Raw genomic sequence first — 11,123 nt, 5'->3', positions numbered from 1 at the left:
TGCGTCCTCTAGATGTCGCTGTTTCCTACAGTCATGACGTCAATACAACAGGAGAAGAAATAATGTGACGTAGCGCTGGTTGATGTAAAATGGCGACGATGATGCGCCAGTCAAAACACAAGTGACGAGCCAAAAAACAAACAAACAGCAAGCTACAGAAAAAGTTACTGCTTTTACAAAGGAAATATCAACCGTTGTGATATTTGTTGGATCTTACTAAGGTAACCAAGCTATTGATTAATCCAGTTTATATGAGAGAAAATACTTCCTCCACGTTCAAGTGAACAACTAGGTTAGCTAACGCTAATAGCTTCTGTTTGAACTTTTGTAATTTTGAACAAAATGTACTGGCTCCAGGGTGAACATGAGTTAGACGACGGCGGAAGGGCTATTTCCCGGACAGTTAACGTCTCTGCTAAGCACTTCGCTGTGTTAGACGGTTGTATCGATCATTTAACAAGGTGCATTCATGGTGACAGGTTCGGTCATGGCCGAGCAGACCAGCGTCAGCTCGGAGGGCATCGTGGGCCTGGATGAGCCCAAAAAGATGACCAGGGAGGACTGGAGGAAGAAGAAGGAGCTGGAGGAGCAGAGGAAGCTGGGAAACGCGCCAGCTGAGGTGGACGAGGAGGGAAAGTAAGTCTGTCTGGACAGAAAGTGGGTCCATTTAAGTGTCTGAAGAAATGCTCCAACTTACTTTGCTACATGTTCACAGCCGGACATTTAAAAGCTCTAACTAGCAGATATACCACTGCTTAAAGGGCTACTACTTTTTTACTCCCTAGTATGGGTCAAAATCCCCAGAATACTGGAACCTAACTCTACCATGACGAAACTCTATTGTATCTCTCATTAGACCCTCCCTATCTGGTAAGTGTTGTCTTGATGTAACATTGATAAAAATAAAAAGTATTCACATCAGCATCCAAGTTCTAAATACAACTTTGATATATCTGACTTGGCGCTTGTCGGAAGACCGAACAAACATGTAGGTCTCATATCAGCCAAAGTTCATTCTTCAAGGTAACGAAACCCAAAAATGATTTGACATAGTGGTGTATTGTCCATGCACAGTATTTTTCACATAACCATTTCTAGAGTTATTTGGTGACGTGAACACCCGCAAGCTGTAAACAAGGGTATCTTTCACATCTTTACCATTCTTTTCCTATTACATGAACGTGACACAAGTCCCACAAACTTGAAACCCTGATAGCGCACATCATTTTCTTACACCTCCATACAATGTTAACAATGAAGCTACTGTTTTGACAGTAATGTGGACCACTTGTGCTGCTTCTTCTCCTCTCCAGGGACATAAATCCTCACATCCCGCAGTACATTTCATCAGTGCCATGGTACATCGACCCATCCAAAAGGCCCACGCTAAAGCATCAGAGACCACAGAGTGAAAACCAGAAGCAATACTCAGCCATTGGAGAGTGGTATAAGAGAGGAGTGCAAGAGGTGAGAATTAATTATTGAGTTACTTTCATATGACTGAAACAAATGAACTTTAAAGTTATTAGCTTCATTTTCTTTCTCCACACAGAATGATGTTGGCACTAAATTTCGTAAGGGAGCTTGTGAAAACTGTGGGGCCATGACACACAAGAGGAAGGACTGCTTGGAGGTAAAATGAATAAGTCTATCTTTCACCGTCCAGCAGAGTTTGACTTTCACTCATTTCTAATTCAGTACGTTTAAAGAATGTTATATCCATATACATAAATGATAACCTCTGACCTTCACTTTTGTCTCATCAGCGACCCAGAAAAGTTGGGGCGAAGTACACAGGCACAGGCATAGCTCCGGATGAACACAGTCAGGTCCAGCTCGCGTTGGATTATGACGGGAAGCGTGATCGCTGGAACGGGTATGACCCTGAGGAACACCAGCGCATTGTGGAAGAGTATGCCAAAGTAGACCTGGTGAGTAGTTCAGTGGTAAATTAAGTGTGGTTAAACTCTGGAGTGTTTGTTTGTTTTGATTTGTTGAGAAGAAGAAAAACAAACTTTGATGAAACCTTGTGACTGCATTAAGGCGACAGATCTCTGCCCCTTCTACAAACACATTCTTGTGTGATACCGTACAAATGAGAGCCAAATTCAAACAACCTACACAAAACAACTTCAAACTGAATATTTTTATTGGTATATGGATCAGTCAGATTGATATCTGGCAACCAGAAATCCCTGATTTTTAAAAACCCAAACCTAACAAACTTAGGACAAGCTGAAGTCAGGACCGATGCTTAGTTGCAGGTATTGTGACACAAATCAGATGTGATGGCATGATGAGTTTCAAAGCACTGCATTTTAACTGTTATCTACATGTAGTCTACAACATGAATCTGAGTTTGCATTTGTTTCTGTCTCTCAGGCCAAAAGGACTCTGAAGGCACAGAAACTTCAGGATGAGTTGGCCTCTGGAAAATTGGACCAAACTGTAAGTGTTCAGTAATGTCAAGATTGTAATAGTAATGAATTGTATTGATGTCCAGTTTAAGAGATAAAGGGCAGTCTCTTGTCTAGAAGACTAACATTAAATTATTTGAATCCTTTTTTCTGCAGGAGTGGGAACATGACAGTGAGGATGAGGATGAAGATAAATATGCAGATGACATTGATATGCCCGGTCAGAACTTTGACTCCAAGAGACGAATCACTGTCAGGAATCTGCGTATCCGAGAAGACACAGCTAAAGTAAGAGACACATGACTCTCAGGCCTATTGCCTATGTTGAACTGCTATTTTACTCTTAGTTTTTCTACCTGTAATGATACTTATTTTTCTGTGGTTGACAATGTTTGCTGAAAGAAATGAACACAGAAGAGACATTTGACTGCCTCTAATGTCCATTTCAAAGCTGCTAATTTAAGTGAGAGTTGAGGGAATGTTATTACAATCAGTTATGTGAACTTCTCACGTGTGTCTCTCCCAGTACTTGAGGAATCTGGATCCAAACTCCGCCTACTACGATCCAAAGACTCGAGCTATGAGAGAGAACCCATACTCCAACACTGGCATGAACCCTGACGAGTAAGTTACTGCTACTGTATTTCCTGATAATTCACTTCTCACTAGCTTACATTGTGAACATTTTTGAACTGTTTTGTTTGACAGAGTCGGGTACGCTGGAGACAACTTTGCTCGCTATACTGGGGACACGATCACCATGGCTCAAACACAATGTAAGACACCAAGATATTTTCCAGCTCTCTTCAGCCCCTCTCCACCTCCACTCTCAGTTATAGAAACACATTACAATAAAAGACTAGTATATTGTTACTACTTCATTGATTAAAATTGTATAATGTTTCGTAGGATTATTGGTATGTTGGTGGTGTAAAAATAGTGCAGGTAGCACCAAACCCATTGTGCTTATATTTTAATGTGTTCTCGAACAATGTGGCATTTACACAACAGCTGCAAGTGTGTATGTGTTGTCAAGACAAAACAAGTTGCCTTTAAATTAGATCATTAAAAATTAGTGAGGGAGGAAAAGAAGACACTTCCCGAACTATTTTAGCTGGTGTGTGATTTAGTCACGCGCCCATTAAAACTGATTTGGGCAAGATCATGAAGGGAAATATTGCACAGTAAACAGTAAAGCAAATGTGAACACTAAACAAATCCTGTGTTATCCTTGACATACTTTACCTGAGCGAACATCAGGAGCATTTAAAGGTCATAATCATACTTTACAGAAGGTAAAGCCAGCTTACAGCGGTGGTTAGTAGTTTTACACTGATGTTTTTCTCTGCAATTACTTTTATTGTGTGAGTTTTAGCTACCTGAAGTCACCTTACCATAGCTAGCAGACATACCTAAAATGGCAAATTTCACCATCAAAGTACCCATATTATTTGCATGATATCAAATATTATGACGGTAAATTACAGGAGAATCACTTTTGCCAAATATGATCATTTTTTATGTCATACACTGGATAGGACCACACAAATTAAATTCGCTCACAAACATATATTTTTACTGTACCCTGTAATGATTGTCACTGCTTCGTCTTGTGACAGTGTTTGCCTGGGAGGCCTATGAGAGAGGCTCAGAGGTGCATCTGCAGGCCGACCCGACCAAGCTGGAGCTGCTCCACCGGTCCTTCAAGGTCAAGAAAGAGGACTTTAAAGAGCAACAGCGGGAGAGCATCGTGGAGAAGGTGCATACCTGGCGTCTTTTTGTTTTAAAACAACAGGCTGGTAACTAAAGGCCCATACACACTGTGAGATAGCAATCTCGCAGGTTCATTGCAAGTCAAGCTGTGCAACAAGGGTCTAATAAAATCTTGGTTTCAGTCTGTATCAGAATGTAGGGTATCAGTTTTGAAGCATGTCAGATTGCGCACTGATGAATCAAATTAGGCAAGCGGAGACAGCTCATCTCACATCATCCATCTGCACCATTCTCATGTTTATAACACGTGCTAACACTTTTTATTTTTTTGTCTTAATTTAAAAGGGGACTTACCATAGATATATATGGTATCTGTCTGTATATCTGTTGACACTTATATTGTATTTTGTGTCATTTAATGACCTATTCCAGCAGTCTGTAGATGTGGGTCTTAGCAGCAGTCCCGTGAGAATTTGGCCCCAGATTTCTGACTTCTGAATTCTTGCAGTGGCTATCTTTGGTCACCAAAGCTCCAAGTATCAGAGGGTGTATCTCATAGTGCAATTTGGGACTGCTACTCTGGACCAACAACCAAAGATTTCAATACATCTCTTCCAGCCTAAAATGTTGTATCATGACCTAGAAGTATCCATATTCGCTCATGACTTCACTGACTATGTTTGTGCTTTTGTGTGTGACAATCAGTATGGAGGTCAACAGCACCTGGATGCTCCACCGCGGGAGCTGCTGTTGGCCCAGACGGAGGACTACGTGGAGTATTCTCGTCACGGCGCTGTACTGAAAGGACTTGAGAAGGCTGTCGCCCGTTCCAAGTATGAGGAGGACGTGCTCATCAACAACCATACTGTAAGTATGGCAGAACAGGCTATGACTCTTGCTAATTTTGCAACATTTCATTGACTGTGTATTCTAAAAATTTCTTCCGTGTCTTTAGTGTATTTGGGGCTCTTACTGGAAGGACGGCTGCTGGGGGTACAAGTGTTGTCACTCCATGGTCAAGCAGAGTTACTGCACAGGAGATGCTGGAATTGGAATAGTGAGTATATGTACTTATAGTGCTTAAAGGCTCTGTTTGATATACACAGTATATCAGCTTTTCTTAAAATGTTAGTTTTATAACTTACATACTGTTTGGGTTTGTTTTAATAACCTGCAGAACAACTCAGACTGTGTTCCATTTGAAGAGGGACTCACTGAGCCACAGGAGGAAGAACAACCAAAGACTCTGCTGGAGGTAAATGATGCTGAAAAGATTGAAATTTGCACAAGTTCATGATAATAAACAGATGTTTTTTTTGTTAATTGCCATTGGTAAACATAGATCTCATTGTATGTTCATTATGTCAATATTTTCAATCACCAGATGCATCGAGATAAGATGATGAAAGAGAAGAAGAAGAAAAAGAAGAGCAAAAAGAACAAGAAGCGTGGTTCTGACAGCAGTGATTCAGAAGATGAAGAGAAGAAGAAGGAGAAGCTGAAGAAGGTAAAAACGTTTTAGTATTTAAATGCAAAAACTGAGTCTGCGTTCATCCGTCTGTATCTCTGGTTAGGCTAATTTCTGCGACTGACCTCCAACCTGTTTTTTTTCCTCCCAGGCCCTTGAAGCAGAGGACAAACGGGTGAAGCACATAGAAGCAATAATGCAGATGGATGAGAGGAAGAGGCCGTACAACAGCCTGCAGGAAGTGAAGGCGCCCACCGAGGAGGAGATGGAGGCCTTCCGCATGAAGCGTAGCCGGCCAGATGATCCCATGGCTTCCTTCCTGGGACAGTGACCTCTTCCTTTCCCTGCTGACTCTCCGAAACTCTCCCCATGGAACTTTACCAGAGCAGTTACTCAGACTCATAAAACCCAAATTTCATCTTGTAAACTTAGATCAGGAGCCTGCTGTTTGGTTGTAAATGCTAGAGAAACTTTGTACAGTGTTTTGTTAATTTCATTTTGCAGACTTTTTGTTTTTTAAGCCACATGTCGACATACCGGAGAACAATAATGATGTACGCTTTTGTTTGTACTTACCCAGTTCCATGGGAAAAAAAAATTAACAATGCAAATTTTCCTCAATGCTTTTGAACACATTTCAGTCGAATACGAAATGGATCCACCCCCAGTTTTTACAGTAAATTGAGGAACTACTATTCGAGTGATTAATGCATTTGTATAAATAAAACACATTTGTCTGAATACATTGTGTCTCTTTAGGCAACTGTGGCTCAGGAGGTAGTCTGGGTCGTCCACTAACCAGAGGTTCGGTGGTTCATTCCCCAGCTCCTCCAGTCCGCAAGTTGAAGTGTCCTTGGGCAAGATACTGAACCCCAAATTGCTCCTGATGTATCATTGGCATTTGAGTGTGTGTATGAATAGAAAAAAAATGCTGTATGAATGTGTGTGTGTGAATGTCTCATGTTTTGTAAAGTGCCTTGAGTGGTCGATAAGACTAGAAAAGCGCTATATAAATGAAGTCCATTTACGTGGACAATGCAAACTAAAAGGCTCATTTTCAACTGGTTCCCTTTGACAATTAAAGACCCACTCTAGACATGTTTTAAGACATAAAAAATACTCTGAGTTATAATTTGTGCCTTATATGGTTTTCCCAAAAAAGTTCAATTACCTGGTTAAAAGGTCTCCAAAATTATATCTACTTCTTATCCCTGGTTTAAAAATCCAGTGTCTGTGAATATGCTAGTATGTAGTTTCAGTAGTTTGACTGCTTGATGCAAGATGTCTCCCACTTCACTGTGAGGTGATCATTTGTCTTTACTTGCTAAATTGTCTCATAGAAACCTGCAACACAACAACCAGTTATGTAATTTCTGTTCACATGGTTCCATTCAAAGGTGAGGCAGTGCACACACGACTCTGCCTAAGACCAACAGCTGGAACAATTTTTACTGCCCTCTCAGCTCTTGGCTCTGCATCACAATAGACAGATGGTAATATTCATTGTACATTTTATACACTGCTGCAGACCACCGTGCCGTTCTATCAATTTTGCACTTGAAACTTTAAAACACTTGCAGGAATACTATTATTTAAAATACACAAAGCTTAAACTTTATCATGGCCACACGGTACAAAACCTGAGGCTTTGTTCTATACTTTTTTAAATTTTCTATTTTACCATAGTATGGGTGTGTTAACAAGTGATGCATCACTGTACAATACTATTGCACTGACTTGAATACAATGACATCATGGTGAAAGTATTTTTTGGCAGTGTACTTGCTTACAGAGGGCGGATGTCATGGACTATGATTCACTGGGCTACACATTTCTTTCCAGTGCTTCTCTTGGAGAATGCCATCTCACCCGAGTATTTGAAAGTCATGTAGGAAAGTTTGTGCGCTCGCATGCAGAAAAGGGACTTGGATAGAGCCAGAAAATGCCCATGGGTCATCATTTCTCAACCGGTGAGTGGTTTATCTACGTTTTTTAGCATGTCTGATACCCTCCCCTTGCAGGAACATGCTGTAAGCTGCATTCCTTGCTTTTATTTAACCTGTGCATGACTGATGCATCATATCTCTCTGTAAGAATGCAGTCATAGCATAACAAAGACTACCGTATTACGACAGCTGCATGTTTTTTCACTGGACTACTGCTGTAGTTAGTATGCATGTACGGTGCCATGTTTTTTTGTGTGACTGGCACACAAAACCTAAATCAAATCTATTGTCATAAACAGTTACTTTCCCTGTTCCTCTCGGGACTCCACAGCGACCAGCATGCTCCAGATGTGCGTGATGTTCTGTTTGCTGTCAGCTGTCGTCTCCCAGTCAACGAATTCCTCACCCAAGAGAGGTCGCAATATTACCATCCACTCCTCTCAGCTGGTCTGCAGTCTGCCAGGTCCAGCGGGGCCTGCGGGAAACCCCGGAGCCCCCGGATCACCAGGGGCCATGGGACCCATGGGGCCCACGGGGAAGGATGGCCCGGACGGGATGGATGGGGAGAAGGGAGAAAAGGGAGATAGAGGTGGTTATCTTTCACTCTGTTCTTTCATAATGTTTGAAACAGCTCTTGGTATGCTTCTCTTAGTGTCAAACATGAAGTCTGTTCTGTAAAACAAACAGTTGTTAAAGCAGATGCCAGCAGAGCTCCTATATCCAACATCCACATTGTCAGATCTCGCCTTCTGGTTTTCTTATACATAAGAGTCCCAGTGTCCAAGACTAACAGATATAGAAACCTTTTCAAAACACTGCTGTCTGCCCTCTGTTGACAATCAACTGTTGCACTGTTGCTTAGGAACAAATAATGTGATGATTGACTGATTATCCATGTTAACCTGATATTCAGTCAGTGCCACTTTTAATGATAATAGGCAACAGGTTCCCATCAGGGTATGATAAAATGGGAGTTATAAAGTCTGATTGAGGAGCTGTTCCTTGTTCTTTCAAGTTCTTTTAATGAATATTTTTGATCAGTAAAGCATGTGGGATTTCACTGTGTTACGCTGTAAAATATAAGAATCGTTATAATTTTGCCACTGTTGTCAGGTGATCCAGGGAGGACTGGGAACCCAGGCAAGCCAGGTGTGAAAGGCCGTGAAGGAGTTATTGGCAAGGCTGGACCTCGGGGACTGAAGGGGCCACGCGGAACACCAGGGGTGGCTGGAAAACGGGGACGAAAGGGAGAGCTGGGTGACATGGGCCAGGAAGGAGCTCCTGGAGGCTGCAATTGTGGCAGCGTGGCCCGCTCAGCCTTCTCTGTGGCGATGACAAAGAGCTACCCTAAAGAGCGAATGCCCATCCGCTTCAGCCGGATCCTGCTGAATGAGGGGAATCACTACAACGCCAGCAGTGGGAAGTTTGTCTGTGCTATCCCTGGAGTCTATTATTTCACCTATGATATAACTCTTGCAAATAAGCACCTGGCCATCGGGCTGGTGCACAATGGACAGTACAAGATTAAGACATTTGATGCAAACACGGGGAACAATGATGTAGCGTCTGGTTCTACTGTTCTCCACCTGCAAGAGACAGACCAGGTCTGGCTGCAGATCTTCTACTCTGAACAGAACGGACTGTTCTTCGACCCTTTCTGGACAGACAGCACCTTCACTGGCTTCCTTATCTATGCTGACCAAGAATTTCTCAATGAAGCTGACAGGAAAGCAAATGCTCAGGATGACAGTTAATACCTTAATCCTGAAATATATTTGTTTTGATTTTATAATTGACTTTATTTCCTTTCAAAGTGTTATGAAAATCCATGTCTGAAGAGATTGCTTCAATGGTGAAGGCTTCAGTAAAGTTAATTTGCTAAACAAGTTCTGACACCAGGGGGCACACAACGAGAGAAGCAATTCAACTACATTTGGGAAACCACTCAACAATGTTACATCACTCATGGTGCCATAAATCTGAAAACAACAACAACAACGACGACAACAAAAAAGAATTGATTGTATTCTTTTTAATTCCTTTGTTTATTTAGATTGATGCAGCTCACAGGAGCCGTAAGAGTGCCAGGAGTGTTTACTAGTGGCACAGAGTCCTCTTCTGTGAGATGGCAAAACTGAACTTGATACAATTTTACTTGTATTAAATTTACAGAATTATGTACACCGGAGCAAACAAGTGGATGGTTGTGTATACAACATTTGATGCTCTAAATTCAATGAAACCAAGAAATTGGTTTCATTGAATCCTAGTTAATACCTATTTAGTTTAGTACTTATTGTTTATTAAGTTAATTCTTTTTTTGTGGAACTATTCAGGATACTGTAATTTATATATTAACCCTTTTTGACATACAGTGGTGAATTAAAATTTTGACTTAACACAACTAATCATGGCTACCATGTTCTCAGCATGCATTACTACAGTAGCCCCCGGTTACCACTGGGTGATTGTAAGAGGGGCTCCCTTGATTACCCGAAAATGTAATCAACATTTTTTAATTCGATTACTTTAAAACAATAAGAGGCCTGGATGGGAGAGAGAAGACAGAAAAGGGGGAGAGATAAATAACTATGTACCGCATCTCTTGTCATCCTTTTTATGTGACCAGATTTATGTCATCATTTGGATACTTTCTGCATCCCACACTTGTGTGAGCTGCAGCCACACAACTGGCCTGCAAACTAGTAGTGGTGTCACAAAATCATGCTCATAAATACACATCTTAAACTCAGCTTCAAGGTGAGCACAGAGAAACTTTTTCACCTTTGGCGGATGCATGTGAAAACAGGCCGCTAGTGTCAAACTCTGCACATCAATCATTTTACACAGCGAAACTCAAACATCAGGGTGAAGTAAGAATTCTTAAATTAGCCATTTCATTGGCCAGATTAAATACTGAACATCTCTACAGTGGTTATTTATGATGGATATGGAAGTATCGCATGAAATATGAAACGGAATTGTATTTTTCTTCTATATTTGCAACAGTTAGATAATTTTTCATTTTAAGTTTTTTTTTGTTCCTCTCATTGTTATTACCTTCCCATCTGCATCTTTTGACAGTATGTCTTTGTTTGTCATTTTTTCATATCAAAATTTTTGGGTTACCTTGAGGAATGGGCATTTTTAACTTTAACTTTAATTTTGGGCTTGGAAACGGTGGTCCTTGGCATTAATCAGTCAGTCAATCAAACGTTTCTGCAGAGGCTTGGTTTTATATGGTGAAAAGTAGGCTATTTTATACATATTCTAAATACCAAGTGATAAAATAAATAATAACAGAATAAAAACTGGAACAGTGAAATAATGAAGTAAAGAAAATGAAATATAATTCACATGTATATCTATTACCAGTCCAAAATTGCATAACAGCTCAATTTTCCCAGCTGTTTTTCTGATTTACATAATTAGTAATGTCTCAGTTTTTCTGAAATCATGGCATGGAACAAATTAAAAATTGGAGATTTTAAAAACAGGGAATCATGGAATCTCCTCGTTGAACTAAATTTAATTTTTTTTTTTTTTAACCACTCACCTTTGTACCACTTAAGGTTATTC

At 40.7% G+C, this 11,123-nt stretch overlaps 2 protein-coding genes across 3 annotated transcripts; both read left to right on the top strand.

Moving 5' to 3' along the window:
• Positions 1-55: 55 nt before the first annotated feature.
• On the top strand, positions 56-6,339 carry slu7 (SLU7 homolog, splicing factor). Its single transcript, XM_040120813.1, has 15 exons — positions 56-221; positions 480-636; positions 1,314-1,467; positions 1,553-1,633; positions 1,767-1,931; positions 2,383-2,448; positions 2,574-2,705; positions 2,944-3,041; positions 3,126-3,193; positions 4,037-4,176; positions 4,836-4,997; positions 5,086-5,187; positions 5,308-5,385; positions 5,515-5,637; positions 5,750-6,339. The coding sequence occupies exons 2-15, from the start codon at positions 488-490 to the stop codon at positions 5,927-5,929; spliced, it is 1,698 nt and encodes a 565-aa protein (XP_039976747.1). The 5' UTR covers positions 56-221; positions 480-487; the 3' UTR covers positions 5,930-6,339.
• Positions 6,340-7,395: 1,056 nt separating this feature from the next.
• On the top strand, positions 7,396-10,671 carry c1qtnf2 (C1q and TNF related 2). 2 transcript variants are annotated; one of them, XM_040119177.1, is made up of 3 exons: positions 7,396-7,568; positions 7,876-8,133; positions 8,658-10,671. In XM_040119177.1, exons 1-3 carry the CDS (start codon positions 7,541-7,543, stop codon positions 9,296-9,298), a joined length of 927 nt encoding a protein of 308 aa, XP_039975111.1. In that variant the 5' UTR covers positions 7,396-7,540; the 3' UTR covers positions 9,299-10,671. The 2 variants fall into 2 exon arrangements, with proteins under 2 accessions (XP_039975111.1, XP_039975112.1); XM_040119178.1 differs by having other exon boundaries at positions 7,844-8,133.
• Positions 10,672-11,123: the final 452 nt, after the last annotated feature.

The sequence above is a fragment of the Xiphias gladius genome, chromosome 23, assembly GCF_016859285.1.
Source record: "Xiphias gladius isolate SHS-SW01 ecotype Sanya breed wild chromosome 23, ASM1685928v1, whole genome shotgun sequence".
Classification (NCBI taxonomy): domain Eukaryota; kingdom Metazoa; phylum Chordata; class Actinopteri; order Istiophoriformes; family Xiphiidae; genus Xiphias; species Xiphias gladius.
The sequence above is the reverse complement of the archived record's forward strand: the minus strand, read 5'-3'. Positions and strand labels throughout refer to the sequence as shown.